At 41.2% G+C, this 20,429-nt stretch overlaps 1 protein-coding gene across 3 annotated transcripts in view; it reads right to left on the reverse strand.

Annotated features, from left to right (window-relative positions):
• The window catches only part of Syn3 (synapsin III), a 441,204-nt gene that overhangs the window by 397,440 nt on the left and 23,335 nt on the right, over nucleotides 1–20,429 (reverse strand). For all 3 annotated transcript variants that reach the window (XM_074084313.1, XM_074084314.1, XM_074084317.1), the window contains exon 2: nucleotides 6,139–6,603. In XM_074084313.1, coding sequence (XP_073940414.1) covers nucleotides 6,139–6,449 — 311 coding nt within the window. In that variant the 5' untranslated portion in view covers nucleotides 6,450–6,603. The remainder of the gene's footprint in view (nucleotides 1–6,138; nucleotides 6,604–20,429) is intronic.

The raw sequence follows: 20,429 nt of genomic DNA on the forward strand, positions 1-20,429 counted from the left end.
TTCAGTTTGCTAACCGGAGATCACGAGTGTTTGGGTGCTGCCAAGAACCCCCTTTTCTGCTGGCACCCTTAAGCTCAGCTGCTCAGAGGGCTCCAGCAGGGCGAGGCCCCTGGCTGGGGTGGGGCACTTTCCTCCTGGGTGAGATCACTGGGATTCTGTGCTTGGCTGCTGCACTGTAACATGGAGTCCTGCCACCCCCTCCCTCACACTACTCTCAGATGCTGGGTGTGTGGATATGTGTGCTCACTCACTGAGCAGGAGGGCCAGAGCTTCAAGTGGGGGTGGGAGGAAGGGCAAGAGAACAGTGATGCCTGAGCTGGTCCTTGGATGCCAGATGCCAAAGTCATCTGGTTTGATTCTGGGCCCAGAACCTCAATTTTCCTTATTTATAAAATGAGACTAGTTATTAAGAGGACTAAATTATAGTCGATTAAAACAATGTAACACAATGTCTGGTCGTGGAAAGGACACAAATATTGGCCATGTGACAATGACAGCAACAAGACTCTGTCCTCAGAGAGCTTGGGTTAATTCATCTGCTTGTTCATTCCTTTGTTCCACCTATACTTTCAGCATCTACCTCATGCCAATCATGGAAGCCCTGGAGTGTTCAGCAGGAAGGGTGGCCCCACTGGAAGTTCACCCATTCCTCACCCTCAGCCTAGCTGCCCCTCTGATTGGCTCCCTTCAGCAGGTGCATGGATCTTCTGCTCTGCCTCCTCACCTGGAAAACGGACCCCTGAGAGGCACATTGGGAAATGTCAATGAGCAGTGCTGTGTCAGCAAGTGTTCAACAACCAGTTCTCTAGATAGGGCAACAAAATTCCTGATTTAAAATGTGCCTCTGTTAGATTAGGTATGAGGTGAGAGCAAAACAGGATTTAAATCTGCCACCAAGGTCATCCCTCGGTTTTGTTGTCACACTCTCAACCTTGTCATTACCAATAACGCACCACCTGTCAAATCACACATTTAGTCAGCAGACATCTCCTATGTACACATTACTTACCCTGCTCTAGGCACAGGGTCACAAAGACTTAGGAGTGGGTGGGTTGCTGGTGGTGAAGGAGACACAATGATCACGTAGTATAATGACAGAGAACTCAGAAAGGCATGAGCACAAGGTGCTTATCCATGGGCCCCATTAACTATGCTTCCATGGGCTGGGGAAGCCTGAGTGCCTTCATGCTGGATAGAGGGTGGCTGAGGAGTGTTTCAAACCAAGGTTGCCCTTTTCATTTGTTTCCAGCTAATAAAAGAAATTAGAAACCATAGGGAAGGGTGGGGAACAAAAGAGAAGGTAACAGTTGATCATTGTTGAGATGGAATAGCAGACATTTTGGGAACCAGGCCACATTCAAGTGATAGGAGACAGGAGACCGTGGGGGAGGGGCTGAGGGCAAAGCCTTAGCTCTCTACCAGCCCCAGTGCCCCTCCTCCCCAGCCCATCCAGGGCCAGAGAGCCGGTGAGAGAAGCAACAAGCAGGGAGGTAGAACCAATCTTACATTACATGGTTGTGGTCGTTTTTTGTCAAGTTAATCAAACCCAGGGTTCTGGAACATTCTTAACACATACCCCAGTTTTTTTTTGAAATCTTAAATACCAACCTTATAGTGACTCTAGCATTCTGATAAATAAACCAGCCAAGATTTCTTACATGGTTGAATAAAAACAGACTCCCAACTGTGTTTTCTATGTTGCTGACCCCTAGAGTAAGTTTTAGGTTCCATTATGCTTAGTAAAAATTATCCTGATTGGACTGGGGTAGGGGAAGATGACATATGCTAATGGGATACTACCTGTGTGTTGAGCTCTAGGGATATAAAGAAGAATAAGAAGCAGGTCTTGTTCTTGCACAAAAGACATGATACTGTGGTGTGATGCACACCGCAATGGCACAGCAAAGCAATGAAGGATGTTCAGTTATGCCTGAGAGGTGGTGATCAGCATTGTTGGCAGGGTCTGTGTGTCAGGGAAGGTTTTGCAGAAGAAAGAGGTGACACCTAAGCAAACTCTTTTTCTTCTACTTTTTTGGCAGTACCAGGGCTTGAACTCAGGGCCTCGTTCTTGCTAAGCAAGTGCTCTACCATTTGAGCCATGCCCATAGTCCTTTTTACTTTAGTTCTTTTTCAAATAAGCCCTCCCGATTTTGCCTGAGGTGGTCTTGGACTATGATCTTACTTCTGTCTCCCAAAGTAGCTGGGATTACAGGTGTAAACCACAGTGCCAGGCCACCCGAGCAGACTTGTAAGAATGAATGGAAATTTGTCAGATAAACAAGATAGGGAAGGGTATTACCCAGGGAACAGAAAGTACTAAGGTAAAAAGGTATTCTTGAGAACTACATGTTGTTAGCTGTTCCTGCAGAATAAACAGCAAAGCAGAAAGTGGATTTGGAGTCACAACTAGAAAGAAGGCAGACAGGCTTATGACTTTGAACTTTAGGATGGTGCCACTCCCCCCAGCCCAAAGGTTATAAAAGGAGGATATAAGGGATAAAGAGAGGGAGAAGCAAATGGAAGGTGATTTGTCTCAGAAAGAAGACATTCTGGTATTACTATGTAAGATAACCAGGAAGTGAGGTTATGATTGGAGGCCTGAGACCAGAGAAACTGCTAGAAAATTCTAGGCAAGGGAATCAGTGCAGGGGTAACTGGGTTGAAGAAAACTGAGTTTGAAGTCAATTAATATAATTCCTCTTTTCCTTGTGGTTCTCAAGACTAAATGATCTGCCCCATCCCAGAAGACAGAACTGCCACTGAGTCAGGCCTTCAGTGGGGTGGCCCCAAACTCCTCAGATACCCTTACCTTAGCCGGGCTCACTTCCAGGGCAACCCCAAGGACAGATGGTGGCATCCTAAATGCTCAGCCAAAGGTGGCCTTGGGACCCTCTATTTCCCCTCAGAAGACGCAGAGTACTTTCCTCGGTCACTGGTCAGGTATCAGATGGTCCTTGGGAGGCCCACATGGTAGGAGCTCCCAGCTAGATTTAGCAGGAGGGTTAGAGTGGGATCCTGCAACTTCCTTGCCTGCCCACAAGGAAACCTTGAGGCTGCAGGAGACTGGGCCTTGGACCAGCGGGGGAAGACAGCAGGGTCTGGAAGTAAGAAGGGTAGAAGAGGGGCCACATTGTTCCTGTTGGGGAGGAAGGTCACTCTCAGTAGAGACCATGGATGGCTCCCCCTCATTATCATCTCAAAGAGGAAAGAAAGGAACTGGGAGAGCTGGTTTCTTCCCTTTAACTGCTTCCTCCTCTCCAAACAGTTTGCACAATGAAGAAGGGACTGGAGAAGGGGCTGACAATGAGGGAGCCCCAGATCTGCCAAGGCTATCTAAGGACCATGAGGCTACCCTGCCATCTGCTGGCTGCTTGTGGTAGTGTGGGATAGGCATGTTTTGGGAATTCTGCAGACAAGATTGAGATTCTTTTTATTTGTTTTCTCTTTTTCCTCTTCTTTTTCAGACAGAGCTTCACTATATGTCTAGACGGGCCTCGAACTCATGATCCTCCTGCTTCAGACTTCCAAATGCTGGTATTATGGACATGTGCCATTATGATTGGCAGGGTTGAGATTCCAAGGCAGCAAACTTCAATTTGGAGAAAGGTGGGCATGTAGTGAGGTTCAGTGAGGTTGGGAAGTTCATGAAAGCTCTAGGGGACTCCTATGTGCATAGCTCATGGACCTGTGGCAGGAAGTCTCTGTTACCAACCTCCAGTGAACGCAGAGCCGTCTTCCAGGTAAGCTAATGAGTCTTGGTTTCCTCCCTTCCTTGATACCCATCAAAACCCAAACATTGTTGTTCTCAAGACCCATTAAAGTGTGAGCATGGGATTATGTGAGTGAAATATATTTAGAGAGACTTATCTGGCCAAGATTGTGTCTCCACCGGTGTGTACAACCTAAAATATGTAGTACTCTGATCATCCCTGTGGATTAAAGAGATTGTAGACAAAGCCGAAATGTAAATGTTTCTTGGCTGGAGCCATTCGTTGCATTCCAACATCATTCACTGTGCCCCCACACTGAACATATACTATGTGGGCAGAGCTAGGGTATAAGAAGAGTAAGAAGATCCATCTTTGTCACCCATAGAAGCTAGCAGGGAAGAATGACCCATAGGGACCCTAGCACAACAGGACAAATCCTATCCAGTCTGCCCAGTATTGGGCCTGAAGATATTAAATGGGCATGCCTATGAGGAACTGCTGTCAAGATGATTAATGTCACATAGAAAGGGTCTGCAATAATATCAGTGCACACTTAAATAGCACTTAGTGGCTACCAGGCATGGACTAAGCACTTTTATATTAATTTAGATGTTAACTCTACTTACATAAATTATGAAGTAGTTACTGTATTTAGGCGCAGTAATTTAGAAGGGTCATACAGCTGCTATGGGGTAGAGATGGGATTTTAATTCAGACAGCTGAGCCATGATGTTTTATTATTAAATATGCACTGCACTGCCATTTATTAAGTCAGGAAGCATCTTTCCTGACAAATTCTTAGCCAGAGATAACACAGCAAGCACAGAACAATCCAAGTCAAGTCAGATGTCAGGTTAAAGAGAAACCAAAGACTTCAAGGGTCACACAACAACTGGATTACTGGGGAGACAGAAAGCAGCACTGCCCAGGGAAGAAGGCCTAGAGCAATACCTCTGCAGACACCAAGCTCTAAGTGCGGAACTTGAGGACAAAGTTTTACATCAATACTTACACGGTAGAGTCTGGTCTCATGACTAAAGCCTTTAAGAAACCAGCAACCCAGAAGATGACTGACTGGACCAGAACAGAGGTGACTCACATGACCACCCTGGTGAGGACGAGCCTGACATCAAAGTCTGCTGAACATACTTTAAAATGGCAACTGTACATTGAGAATGCATTGTAACTCCAAAGTATAGGCTCAGGCCCTAACCAGAGTTACCTTCTGAAGGGATGAATGTGTGTATAAATGAGTGTTAGAATAACAGAGCATCTGGATGCACTCACTTATTTATATTTACTGAGTGCCTACAATGCACCAGCCTTCGGAACACACGTACAAGCTTGTCCTCCAGCGCCCATGGCCGTGCACGATTCGTAGTCAGAACTGCTATTTCCCACCCATGCACTCCTCGGTCCTGAATGCAGTATTTTCATGTTCCCACATTTGGCTAATGTCTTGAACTTCAAATTCTGTCATCAGTTGGACTAATAATATTTACCACTTCTCAGGAGAAAAAAAATAAGGGAGAGACCTATCCCCCCACTGGAGCCTCATGCAAGCACCATACCTGAGCACCTAGGTTGCATCTTGCACTGACCTGGTGCTCCATGTTCATTTATTGAGTGACTGCTACAATGAGCTTGGCACATGGCCAGGCCTCTGCCTGTAGAACTTACCATCTGGGGAAAGGCTGGCAAGCTTGTGACTTCTGCCCACCATGGGTGGTAAGAGGATGGGCTCTGGAGCCAGACTGCCAGGAGACTATGGGAGAACTGGGAGGCAAGCTCAGGCATTCTGGTCCCAAGAGTTGGGATGAGGACTGTGAAGCCCGTATTGATTTCTTTTACCCCCATAACAGCCTCATTTTGGACAAGGCCGAAAGGGTAGAGGATAGCTGAGGCTGAAAGATGGTAATCTGGCAAATATTGGCAGGTGTATTTCAGGCTTCAGAAGTTTTCCCTTTTTAGAAAGGGCACATGGTTATGCACCATATGTTGTAAAATACTTCCGTGGGCTCCCAGCAGCACCCAGATCAAACATGTTGAGATGCACGTCCTATGTGGAGATACACTGAGTGGCACAATCCAGATTATCATAGCATGGATCAAAATTTTCTTCAGATTGGGCTTTGCTGCCAAAAGGGTGCCAACACATTTTCTAGTTTCCAGAGTTATTACATTTTGAGTTTGCAGGTGAGGGAGTGTGGGCCTTTAAGTGCAAAGCCCTCAGAGGGACCTAGGGCACAGGTGCTGGAGGGCCAGGTACACAGTTATCAGCTTGGTAAGTGTTAACTTACAACTCTGGCCAGTCTCTGAAACCACATGAGCCTCTTGTAACTCTCCCTTCTGTTTCCTCCACCCCCAAAAGAGGAGACAGCCCCCACCTCAGCTCTGCCCTGGAAGATGGTGGCACGTGCATGCTTACCAGTCTGTGTGGGCATCATCAATCACCAACAGAATCCTGGGTCTTTGAACAACAGGTGTGGAGGGAACAGGAGGCTCCATCAGCCCTGAAGGGCCCTGCGGCGTCTGCTTCATGGCACTGGAGAAGGAACTGAAAAGACTGGATCCTGGAGAGGAGAAGGAGGCTGCCAGGGGCTGGGGATGCCTTCTCTCCATGGCCGGGGAGGCAGGGGAGCTGGTGGAGCTCTCTGGGCGCTGCAGGTCCGTCATGTAGCCGTTGGGCAAGTTAGCCACAAAGCTGCTGTCAGAGAGACGCCTCCGGAGGAAATTCATGGCTGCAGTTGGATGGAGATGGCTTGTTCCACTCAGATGTGTCCAGGTGAGGCTCAGAACACAGGCTGCCAGCTAGGGGACTGGTGGGCTCTGGGCCAGAGCAGCCCTGGGAATTGCGCACCACCACAAGTCAGCTTTAGCAGAATTCGCTTACCTGTTGGAAACAAGCCAACAAGCACATTAGTGGACCTCTTCCCCTTTAAGAGCAAACAGATAAAGCACTTTCCTGGTCCTCTGCTGGTGGAAATGTAAATTGGAATGTCCTTTTGGAGAGGAATTTAGCAAAATGTATTAAAAGCATACCCTTTTAACCTACAATTTCCATTTTCTGGAATTCTGTCCCGAGGAAAGAGTCTCAGTTACAGGAAAAAGCTTTATACCCAAATGTGTTTACCACAGCCTTATTTACACTAGCAAAATACTGGAAAGTAGCTGAACATTCAACCACAGGACAGCAAATAAATAAACTACAGCACAGTCACTCAACGAACTTTTTGTGGCTCTTAAAAAGGAGTACTGAGGAAGGGTTTCAGGAAGAAAACATTTCACGCTGCAATGCTAAATTAAAAACATCATGATACAAAACTGTAGGCACAGAAAAACTACAACCATGGAAAAGTTGAAATAACCAAACTTTGGAAAGAAAATATTAGCAGTGATTACACTTTGGTGACATAATTACATGCCTATCTTTCTATTTCTGTTTTCTAGAAAGCACATTATCATGGACTGAAATGTGGCCCCAGCATTCATATGTTGAAGACCTAATCCCCGGGGTGATGGTATTCAGATATGAGACTTCTGGGAGGTAGTTAAGATTAGATCCATCATGAGGGTGGCAGCCTTGGGATGGAAATAATGTTGTAGAAGAAATGTCCGTGCACCGTGTGAAGACACAGGTGAAAGGCAGGCATTTGCGAACTATGAAGAGAATCCTCCATGGACTCCACCAGACCCTGCCATGCTAGCCAGTATCCTGATTGTGAACTTCCAGCCTCCAGAACTATGAGAAAATACATTTTGGTTGTTCAGGCCATTCAGCCAATGGTATTTTGTTATGGCAATAGGAGAAAACACACACGTATTAATACTTTACTGAACAGAGTATGTTTTTAAGCACTCAAATTGTTTAAGATCAAAATATCTCATTGATAATAAAGACTATTTATTTAACCCATGGAATTTGACCATATATTTTTGTTAAGATTATTTTATATTTCTACAATAGTGAAGTTTACTTAGAATAAAACACATAGTTCTTAACCATACAATTTTTTGATTGGTAAATGCATACATAGCTATAGGGTTTATTGTATTTGATCATCTCAGAAAGTTCTTTTTTACTCCTTCTGTCAGTCTATATCCCCATAGGAAAATAATCTGATGTGTGACGCCATTTATTTTACCCATTCTTGAACTTTATATAAATGTAATCATATATATTACTCTTTTGTTAATGATTTCTTTCCACCAGCATAATGCTTTTGAGACTTGAAATGTTGCAGGTATCAATAGTTATGCTATTCTTGATCACTGAATAGCATTCCACTGGATGGATAAACCACAAATTGTTACTTTATTCTTTTGCTGATGGGCATTTGAAATGTTTTCAGTTTTGCAGTATTATAATTAAAATTTCTATAAGGATATTTTTATTTAAATATTTTTGTGACGATGATAGATAGATGGATTGACTATCTAACAGATCCATCTTTTCTTTGGGGAAATATCTAGGGGTTAATTTCTTAGATCATAGGATAAGTATATGTATAACTTAATGAGAAACTGTCAAAAGTTTCCCATTGTGGTCGTGCTCTTTGGCACACTCCATTTGACAGTTCTCCATCCTTAACAATATTTGGTTGCTGTCACTATTCTAACCATTCTAGTGAATGTAAAATAACATTTTGCTGTGTTTTCAATACACTTTCTCTGGTACCTGAAGACATGTGCAACTTTCACTCATTTACTGGCCATTCATTAATAATATCTTTTTCATAAGCCTGTTCCAAGTCGTTGACCCATTTTTTTAAAGGTGGGCTGTTTATCTCTTTATAATTGATTTGTAGGAGTGCTTTATACATTCTTGATACAAGAATACAAGAATCAAATTGTTGCTGGGCACCAGTGTCTCACACCTATAATCCTAACTATTCAGGAGGCAGAAATCAGGAGGATCACAGTTCAAAGCCAGGCTGAACAAATAGTTTACGAGACCCTATCTCGAAAATACCTGACACAAAAAAGGTCTGGTGGAATGGATCAAGGTGTAGGCCCTGAGTTCAAGCCCCAGTACTGCAAAAAAAAAAGTACATTATTTATTTGAGATAAAAGCATCCTAAAAAGAAAAGAATACCATAGGATGAGGCCACATTTCCATATTTTAGGTATTAGGAATATTTTATATATACTTTCGTCTATCTATACACATTCACACATGCACATATATATGTATAAAATCTGTTACATATATCTTCATATGTTTTGATAGACAAAAACTCAGTTTACCAAATTTTTCATTTATGGTTAGTATTTCTGTGTCCACTCTTAAAAATCTTTGGCAATACCAAGATCACATATATTAACAGTTTCTTACAGCTTTCTAGTTATAGCTCTTCTATTTAGGTCTATAATCCATTCAAACTTGAATTATGAGTAATGTGAAGTACAGTATGAAGTTTGTTTTCCCCACTCATTTATCCAGTATGCCACCCTATGAAAATATTTTTTGCCCACTGAATTCTGTTAGTGGCTTTTTTTTCCCCTTAACCAGCACCTGGCTGTTAGTGGCTTTGTTGACACCAAAGGATCATCCATGCATGGATCTACTTCTGCATTCTTATGCTGCAGTCATTTATTTTCTGCTCTTACATTGTCTTGTCTTGATTACTGTGGCTTTATAGCAAGTTTTAAAATCAGGTAAAGTGAGTCCTCCAACTTAGATTTTCATCCTCAGGTTTGTCTTGGGTAACTTTGTCTTATTTTTTATGCATTTTACATCCCATGTGTCTGGAAAAATCTGTTGGGATACTGTTTAGAATGGCATAGAAGCTGCAGCTGAGTGATATCTTAACATCATGTAGTCTTCCACTTCATGACAATGGTAGAATCTCTATTAAATCTACTTCAGCTTCTCAGAAATGTTTTATTATTTCCAACACAGAGGTCTTGCATACATTTGTTAAATTTATTCCTAACAATTTCTTCTGAATTTTTTTGATATTTCTTAAATGATACTTTTCAAATTTCATTTTCCATTTGTTTGGTGCTAGAATAATATTGTGAATCTATTAGCGATATGTTAATATGCTAAATAAATTCAAGTATTATTTGTACTAGTTGTTTACATATTGTTTACGGTTTTCCATTTAAGCAATCATGTCATCTACAAACAGGGAGATGTTTACTTTCTTCTTTCCAGTCTTAATGCTTTTACTCTTATTACTCTAGCTAGAATGTCCAGTACTAAACAAAAATGATGAAAACAGATTCCTTACCATGTTCCCAACTTTAGGCAAAAAACATTCTCTCTCTTACCATTAATGCAATGTTAACTGTAGGTTTTTATAAATACACTTCATCATATTCCCTTATATTTTTAGTTGACTGTGAGTTTTTATCATTATGAGTGTTAAATTTCCCAAGTGGTTTTATAAATCTTTTGAGAGTATTATGTTTTTTTCAAATTTTTGTTTAATGTGGTAAAATACATTGATTGATTTTCAAATGTTCAATCAAATTTGCATTCCCAAGATGAACACCATTTAGTCATCATTAATTACCCTTTTTAAATATTGGTGGAAGCTGGTCTGTTTGGGAAGATAAAGGTGGAGCATCTCTATATTTCCTCACTCTCCATGCATTGTACTTGCTTCTACTTGCCCAGTTGCTGTTAAGCCAATAGAACTGCAGCTCTAGCTGCTCTGTGCTCTGGTCTGGGAAGTGCTTTAAATCCCACCTAGTGGGTGTGGCTCCCTTCTTTCAAGGGTTAAGTTCCCTGCACATTTTATCTACTTTTTGTTTCCCTTTAGCAACAAATAGTTTCTTTTGAATATTTGTCCAAAGTTTTTAATTATCATCTGGGAGAGGGCTAGTCCAACATAAACTACTGATCACTACTGGAATTGAGCCTCCTCCATTTAAAAAATACTGGATGGAAAAACTAAAATGTTAGAATTGAAGGGACCTTAGAGTTTATTTAGCAGACCCTTCTTTGGAAACGCTGGTCAACCTCACACCTGTAGGAATTCCCCAGTTTTTTTGTAAGAACCTTACAATCTTACAATCTTCCCTCCAACTTCAATGACAGTCAAGAGTTCTCCCGTAACTCTCATCACTGTGGGCCCCAGTGGAGCCTACAGCCAGGCAAAAAGATGACAAAGTGGACAAACTTCTATGGTGTGAGGCAGTTGTGGGTCAGGGATACACAGAGTGCTGTCATATGGCCCAGGACCTCTTCAGATAGGATGGTGAAGGAAGACCTCTCAGAAGAGGTGAATTTTAGTTGATAAATGATACTTATGAGATAAAATGTGTTGTTTTCATGTATGTTTACATCGTGGAACAATTAAGTCAAGTAAATTAATAAATCTGTCATCTCACATATTTATCATTTTTGATAGTAAAACACCTACTCTTTTAGCAATTGTGAGAGAGGCAACACATTATTATTTAATGTAGTCACCATTATTTGTAGGAGAACTAAAACTTGTTCTTACTGTTTAACTGTACAACTTTCTACTCTTCGATCAGCATCACACCAGTCCCATCCCACCCACCTTCTGCTGCTTCTGGAAAGGACCATTTTAAGTGCCATTTCTTTGAATTTGATTTTTTTTTTACATATAAGTGAGAGCATGTAATATTTGACTTGTTCTGTCTGGCTTACTTCCCTTCATATAATTCTTCCCAGGTTTATCCATGTTGTCACAAATGACAGAATTTCTTTTTAAAGACGGCAAAGTATTCCACTGTGCACGTGTACCACGTTTTTTGTTCCTTCATCCCACGATGAACACAGGTTGATTTCATAGCTTGGTTATTGTGAATAATGCTGAAATGAACATGAAAGTGCAGCTATCTCTTTGGCACAATGATTTCAATTCCCTTGGATACATGTCCAGAAGTGGGATTTCTAGATCATGTGGTAATGCTACTTTTAATTTTCTCAGGAACTGCCATACTGATTTCCACAATGGCTGCGTTAACTTACATTCCCACCAACGGCACACAAAAGTTCCCTTTCCTCCACATGCATGCCAACACTTACCTTTAATTTTTATAACAACCACTCTAACAGGGATGAGGTGACATCTCATTGTTTTCACAGGTATTTCCTTGATGGTGAGTGATGCTGAACACTTCCTCGTTTATCACTGGCCTCCTTTTGAGAAATGTCTATTCAACTGCTTTGACCACTTTTGAATTATTTGTCTTCTTGCTGCTGAATTGTTTGAGTGCCTTACGTATTTTGGATATTAGCTTCTTACCAGTTGTATACTTTGCAAAGTATTTCTCCTAATCCATGGGTTGTCTCTTCACCCTATTAATTGCTTAATTATTATTTAATTAACTACAGAAATGTTCCAGTTTGATGTAGTTCCATTTGTTTACTTTTACTTTCATTGCTTGTGTTTTAGGACATATCCAAAAAGTCATTGCAAAAACGAAGTTGTGGACTTTTCTCATATGTTTTATTTTGGTTTTTAAGGTTTCAGGTCTTATATTTAGATTATTAGTCCATTTTGAGTTGATTTTTATAGATAGTATGAAACAATGATCAATTGAATTCTTCTGTCTTAGATATCCAATTTCCCCAGTAACATTTATTGAAGAAACTGTCTGTCTTTGCATCTGTAAATGTTCTTAGTAACTTTGTCAAAAATCAATTTATCGTAGATGCATGGATTGATTTCTGGACTATCTGTCTGTTCCATTGATCAATATGTCTGTTTTTCTGTCAGTGCCATGCCATTTTGATTACTATTGTTTGCTAATAGTTAAGTTTTTGAAGTCAAGTAGTGTGTGATGCCTTTGGCTTTTTTTTCCTTAAGATTTATCTAGCTATTCAGGATATTTTGTGGTTTGATATAAATTTTAGGATTTTTTTCATTTTTGATGCAAAATGACATTGGGATTTTGATAGGGATTGCACTGAGTTTTTAGACTGCTTTGGGTGATATTGGGATTTTAACAATATTAATTCTTCCAATTCATGACCATATGATACATTTCCATCTATTTGTGTCATCTACAATTTTTCAAAGCAAGGTTTTATAGCTTTGGTAATTATTTCACCTTTTGGGTTAAGTTTAAGTGTTTTATTTTTTGATACTATTGTTAGTGTGGTTGACTTCTTAACTTCATTTTCAGTATTTCATTGTTAGTATAAAGAAATTCTATGGATTTTTGTGTGTTGATTTTGTACTTTGTGACTTTACTAAGCTTTTAAAATAATTTCTAATAGATTTTGTGTGGTGTACTTTTTTGTTGCGTTTTCCATAATTAAGATTATGTCATCAGAAAACAGGAAAATCTACATCTAGGAGATGACCTTCAAACTAAGACATGAAGAATGGAGAGAAACAGAAATGCATATGCAAAGGCCCTGAGGTTAAAAAAAAAAAAGCTGGGCGCATTTAAAGAATCGAGGAAGGCCAGCTGTACTGGGGACTGAGGATAAGATTTTTAGAAGAAACTATTTAGAGAAGTAAAGAGGAATCAGGTATCAGATAACAAAGGGCCATATTGAAAATAAGTTTAGTTTTGATCCAATTGTGAAAGCATGACATTAGAAGGTGATCGACAAGAGAGAGACATGATTTAGTCTATCTTTCCACTGTATGGGAAACAAACCGGTAGAGGATTGGGGTATAGTGGTACTCCCCAATCCATGGTTTCACTTTTGTGGTTTTAGTCACTCACTGTCAACCACAGTCCAAAAATGTCAAACACGAATTCCAGAAGTAAATAATTCGTAAGTTTTAAACTGCATTCCATTCTGAGTACTGTAATAAACTCTCACACTGTTCTGCTCTGTTCCACACAAGACATGAATCATCCCTTTGTTCAACGTATCCACACTGTGTATGTTACCCACCCAGTAGTCACCTAGATACCATGTTGGTTATCAGAGATCAATTACCACAGCATCACAGTGCTTATGTTCAATGACCATTTTACTTTACAATGACTGTGAAGTGTAAGAACAGTGATGCTGGCAATTCAAATATGCCAAAGAGAAGCTGCAGTCTTTCCTTTATATGAAAACAAAAATATAACATTTTTTAAAGAGACCTTATTCACTTAATTTTTATTATAATATATTACTATAAGTATTTGATTTTATTATTAATTACTGTTAATCTCTTATTGTGCCTAATTTGTAAATTATCCTTTATCATAGGTATGTATATGAAAAAGCAGCATATATCAGTACTATCTGTGGTCTCAGGCATCCACTGGAGGTATTAGAACACATCCCCAAGGATTAGGGAGGGCTGCATATGGAAGCAGACAGACAAGTTAGAATGTTGTAGTTATTTTCACTGTAAGTTTCAAAGATAGAGACTGAATTATGTAATTCCCAAAATCTAATCTTTTTGGGCATGAGGACAATGGATACCTTAAGTGCCAAATTTAATTTGATGCTAGGAAAAGATGCAAAATGAGAGGGACTCTGGTGAGGAAGGTCAAGAGAAAAGAAGGGCAGAAACACTCAGGAACAGACCCCAAGAGGCGAGCTGGGTTCACAATTCATGCTGCTCCATATTGGCCACTAGAGGGCAGGAAAAATAAATTCAAAAAAAGTCAGACAACCTTGCAAACTTCTTGGAGGCATGAAGGGAGACTACTGAGAAGAATAAAAAGACATCTCCCACTTGATGTAGACCCAGAAGACAGAAAGTTCAAGTTATAGAGTCACAGGTTTTGCATCCAAGTGGAAAGGGCCCTGTAAGAAGGAGTCATCCACAGTGGCGTCAGTTGCTCAGGGAAAAGAAGAGTAACTGATCAACCTGGACAGGAAAGTAGACATCTCTGTTCAAGTGTCTCATAGGCATCTAGGTTCATTTCCTTGCTCACTTTCAGGCGAGATTAATTACCTGTGTCCCCCATCGGGGATCCATCAACTTAGGCCAGAAATCTGAATCTCACATTTGGCTTCTCCTTATTCCTTATGAGTTTTAGCCCTTCAGTCACCAGGTCCTGTCAAGCCTGTGTCCCCAAACATTTGTAACATGATCCCCTCCTTTCCATCACTCCTACCTTAGTCTTGGTTCAGATGCCACAAAAATCTTTCTCCTTGTCTTTTTCAATATCTTTCTCCTTGCTTCCCTCACTCCAGGCTCAACCAGTCAATCAACTTTCCACAGAGAACTTAGAGTGAGCCTTCTCAACTGCAACCCTGACCATATGGAAGTCCCAAAGTTAGAAGAGCTTCATGGTGTGGTCACTAACATTTTCTCCAATGTTTCTTTTGTTTCTAGCAGGATGGATCTCTTCCAATGAGTCAACCTCTTCCAAAAAGCCATCCCTTTATATGATTTTCTCTCTGCAGGACACTGTCTTTACCTTATGCTCTTCATCCATCACTGCTTAATTGATACTTAGGGAGGATTGATACTTAGGGATTGGAAGACAGATTGTACTTCCAATCCAAATTCTGCCACTTAATAATGTAAACAAGATCTACTCAACCTCTGTGGCTCAGTCTCCTAGCTACAAAAATAAAGATAAAAAATAATGGCTGTTTGGCAAATTGATGTGAGCACTGAATGAGAAGATTGACGGAACAGTGCAAACCCTGGCACAGGAGGTACTCTACACACTAACTGCTGTTAGCCGTTACCATGGTTTATTCTTGTTAACCTCCATGAGGCCATTGGAAAGAGTGAATGAAAGAATACACAAAGTGCTTTTGAAGCAATGGATAATATACAAATAATAATAGAAATCATTGCTGTTAATGGCATCTTTACAGAATTACTAGTCCTGCTTCAATTGCAACTTAGAGTAATTCATGCTCAGATTTTGTGACACAGACAGGCTCCTCAGCTTGGGTCCACTTAACCTCCACAACCTCAGATTTAATGCTCTTCTACAGAGAAGCATTCCACAAGGTATGTTCAAATGGTTTGCATTGAGCAATTCACCATGGAAACATGCCTGTTCATATAGATCTAAATAGAAAAACTGAGAATGTTGTGAAGCTTATCTCTGGATCCTAAACCTCTTTCCATATCCGTCCTCCTCAGAGTTTTAACATTATGCCCAAAGATCAGACCTCTTGACAAGACTATGTTATTAGAAGCGAAAATTCAGGAAAACCTTGGACATAGAAAATAGGAATTCAAGCACGAGAGAGGGTGTTGAAGAGGAGGTCAGGTCAGATGCACCAACCACTACACCATGATAACGCCTATTGAAAACAATTGTTCCAAAGCTATAGGTGTGAGGGAAAAGGACTTAAAGCAATCCTTCTACTTGGCCCTGAATAACTAACTTCAATGGTGGAATTTTCTTTGAAAGAGTTGGTCATGCAAAAGAGCTAAACTTTCCATTTTACAATGTCCATAAACCCAATTCCTGTATAAAAGGGACATGTAAAGAGAAAGTCTGCTTGCAAACACTGGTTAAAGACCACCACCTTAGCATTTTGGTCTTGGACACATCTATACAGAGTCAGTGAGCCTGAAAGTCAAGTCATGACACTTGGGATGAGAGTCCCTGAGTTCTGCTACTTACTATCTATAAGACCTTACTCTCTTCATTTGTAAAATGGAGATAATAAAATAGTACCAATCTCATATGATTCTTGTGAGAATTAGGTGACTTAGTATTGTGAAGTATCTAGAAGAGATCCTGACACAGGGTAAGTCCAGTGTCTGCTGAGGTTATTACCCTGATTGTTTTTAGACAGTGCCAGAAACTCTGACAGTGTGGTTATCTTAGTTTGGAAGGCATGTGGTAGAGATTGCGGTGTTCATGAAGGATGAGCTTGGAATGGGCCTGACTGAGATCCAGCTCCGTCACTTGCAGCTGAGTAACAACTAAGCCACAAGTTCCTCATCTGCAAAGTGGGCTACTGATACCTTGCCCTACCTCCTTCACAGGACTTTGAGCAGATCAAAATACAATGTACTAAAGTGCTTTTCAAAACATTTGTTTTTTAAGTTGGCATGGAACAGAATGGACATTTGAGTATTTCTGTACAGTTCTATGAATTTTAACACATTCATGTAACCATTACCAAGATACAGAACAGTTTCATCACTCCTCATGAAATAGCTTTTCAGTCTTTAAAATGCCCTGCAAATGTCAACAGCATAGCATTTCACAGGCCGACAGATGGATCTACTGCAATAGTACATTAGATAAGGAATATTCAAAGCCTTATACATTTCTTAGAAGATAAAGACGATGAGTTCCAATGATAAAGCTTCCTATGCATCACTGCTGTGAACTGGCTGATCCTTCACTAGGAGCTCTGTCTCCAGACACCTGCCTGGCTCATCCCTCACCTCTTCCAGGTCTTGGTTTAAATGCCACCCTGTCAGGAAGGCCTCCCCTCTGGTGGCCATATCTAGTACTGTGGATCTCCCTTTTCCTACTCTACTTGTCCTTTTTCCATTGTGGCATTACCATCTATAAACCACATAATTTATTTACTTCACTTATTGTTCCTTTTCCTCTCCCTCTGATGGAATTCAAACTCCCCAAGACAAAGGACCACTGTTGTATCCCAAGTACCCAGCACATAGTAGAGATCAGTAACTATTTGATGATGGAATCTATTTAAAATAACAGGCACAAAGGTCAACCCTCTTCACCTGTTTTTGGGAAGATTAAATGTGCAATTACACTACAGAAATCAGCTCTCTTTGTGTCTGACCCATAAACCTCAGTTGAACCAAAATTGCAACACTGAGAAAATATCTGGCTTCACTTTTTAGTGGGCTCTTCTGCACATAAACACACCCAAACTCATAAATTCGCCTTCATTCCATTTTGCTCCACAAGTGCTAAATGAATTTTTCCCTCCCACGTTAGGAATCAGTGTTTGGATAAAAAGTTTAAAATTTTCCAAGGGACAACCTGGCCTGGGTTTCATCAATATACTGATGAGCATAGGCAGGGAGGGAGTGTTGGGGGAGGCTGGGAACCCATAGATTGTACCGCTCAAGTTGTAATGCTAAGAGATACTTAACTTCCTGAAAAAGAAGGTCAAGGGAGCAACTCCATTCAGACTACAGAGCTGCTGTGCCTTTAGTAAACAGAGCTGCTTTCCAGCCACATTGACGTGAAAGCACACACTGTCTTTGATGAGTTCAAATCCACCCACATAGGCCTTGCTCTCCTGTGAGTGGCATCCTTCTTCCTATGAGTGGGACACTGTGGGTACTCAGACAAGGAGGAACCAGGCTTCTGAACTAGAATTTGTAGGAGGGAGGGGGCCTTCTGCACCCTCCCCTTGCTGGATAGCATACCAGGGTATGAGGAAATTTTGTGGGACAGAATCTTTTAGAAGTCAAGACAATTATTTGCAATTGCCTCCCCAGCCAATATATATTCAAACAGAAAAATACCAAAACAGAGTCCAAAAAAGAGTTCATGTTGAATAAACATTTACATTTAGCAAATTAAAGCATTTAGTAAATCCTTCTAAGATTTTAAGGCAGCTATAACAGAGCTATCAACAAAATAATCATAGGACTTATTTATACACAGAATTTACAGAGCCCTTCATGCGGCACCAGCCACGGCCTAAGCTTAGAGTTGTCTAGTACTCATGCCAGTTCACCTCCAACTTATCCAGACAACCTGAAGGTTGTGCCCAAAATCTACATGGAGGTCCTTGATAAACTGAAGTCTGCAGGTCAGTGGTTGTCTTTGGACCCCTCTGTGATTGCTGCTCATGATAAGTCCTTCAAAATAAATTATGATTTTTAGTAATGTTGACTTATTGGAAAACAAATTCCATGTTTATTCTGGCATATTTCACAGCTTTATTTCTAGACTTTATCATTCCAAATTGGAGCAAGAGAGATGCCCATATTGGTGGTCATTTAGGATGCCGGCCCGTCTGGGCAGGACCCTTTCCTGAAGGGGAATAACAGCTCTCATGCTCCTGAACATGGTGGGAACTCTCTGTCCATGAGAGCTCTTTACACACGTAACTGCTTGGCACAGCCTTCATCTCATCACGGCACGGATTCTTTCCATACGTTGTTCATTTACAAGTCTCAAGCTCTAATGTGCACCATATCACCCAGGGAACTTTCTAAGCAATACAAGTTCCCAAGCTTCACCCTCAGGGTCTCTGTTTTCCTCTGGGAAAGTAGCCTGGAATCTGCATGTTGACAGGCACTCCAAATGGTCTCAATGACTCCCTACAGTGGGTCCAGGCACCATAGGTGGGGAAATGTATCTCTTCTCCAAACTGGGAAGGTCATCCACTAAGGGTTTCCAAGAAGATACATTGAAATGCCAAAAAAAACGGTTAGAGCTTTTATTTTAATTTTGATCTTACCCCCACATTTATATTTTATTAGTAAAGTGTTCATGATACATAAATAAACAAATGTGCTTTTACATTGAGGTGGCAATTTATAGTTTGAATTATTAGCCACAAGTCTTTACCTCTCTCATCTATGCAGTTTATCAAGTGACTTTATAGTTCCCACTAGAAGCTGAGTGACTTCTTTTTCTTCTGTGGGCCTGGCCACATGACTAGTTTGAACTAGTCAGGGAAACCTTTGAGAGTTTATCAGTTTTGAACCTTAACCTAAAGGAACATTATGTTTTTCTGCCTGTTCTTTTGCACACTTGCCACCACCTTGGGAACATTTCCCAATTGGCCCTTGGATCCAAGGAGGAGAGATGTGTAGAGGAGACCCATCCTCAAGCTGTTCCTTGGAGCCACCCAGGTGAGCCCAGGCAAAGTTAGCCAACTCCCAGCCAACCTGAAGACACATGTGCAAAACAAATGCTTAGCATTCGTGCCATTGGGACTCATTGTTATGGTAGTGGCTCCTGACTGCAATCATTGGCTTGATCTCAGGCTCACCAGGGTAGGATCAGTATTTCAGCTCTCCATCCATGTAGACTTGCAGGCCCTTGGTAAATAGAATAAAAATGAAGAAATTGAGGCCTTCTTTATTTTCTGAGAAAATTCTAATTCATATTCTCTGTGGCTTCCTTTGTCAGGCTAGATGATCAAGCAATCACTCTGTGCCAGTTAGGCTCAAAGTCAGGTGTTTAAGGATGCTCCGGGCTCTTGGACAGTCCTCAGGTTAAAATGCCACACCCTATAACCCCCAAATAAAATCTTCAAGTGTCCAAGAACTGACCTTGGCCCAGGTTCCTCTCTTTCTTTTGGCCAGTTGGGCTCTGTATTTCACCAGCTCCCAGCTCTTATTCAATAAGTCCCTAGTATGCAATGTCTGGCTTGCATCTCAGTCCTTGACTGAGTCCTGTTGACTCTGGGAGAATCAACTCTCCACCTCCTTGGAGAGCAACTGAGACTCCCAGAGCCATGGCTGTCATGTCCACCTACTTGGCTAGGAACACAGGCCTCAGTCTTTTCCAGAATCAGGGCTGAGAAGGCTCTGCTCCATCACTCCCTACCAAAGAAAACCCAGAAAGCTATGTCCTGATGTTGAGTAAACCTAACTATTGTGTGCAGTGGAAAACACTGGTATCCAAAGGTAAATCTGAGTCTCTAAGGGAAATCTGAGACCCACTAATGTGGGTCTGATTGTGGACTTCAATGTCCACATCCTAAAGCAGTGTTGGCCACAAGGCCCTCCTGCCCAGTCCTTACTCCTCAGCAAACAGAAACTTTGGAATCCCCTGAATGAAGCCAGGAAGTTCTGAGGTTTGATTTTGGCCCTAGGTGCAGAGTGTGGCAGGGACAGGGAACTGCAGCAGGGACACTTGATGGTGGGCAATGAGGGTCTGGAATCTTCCAAGTAGAGCTGC

Source organism: Castor canadensis, chromosome 8, assembly GCF_047511655.1.
Source record: "Castor canadensis chromosome 8, mCasCan1.hap1v2, whole genome shotgun sequence".
Lineage (NCBI taxonomy): Eukaryota > Metazoa > Chordata > Mammalia > Rodentia > Castoridae > Castor > Castor canadensis.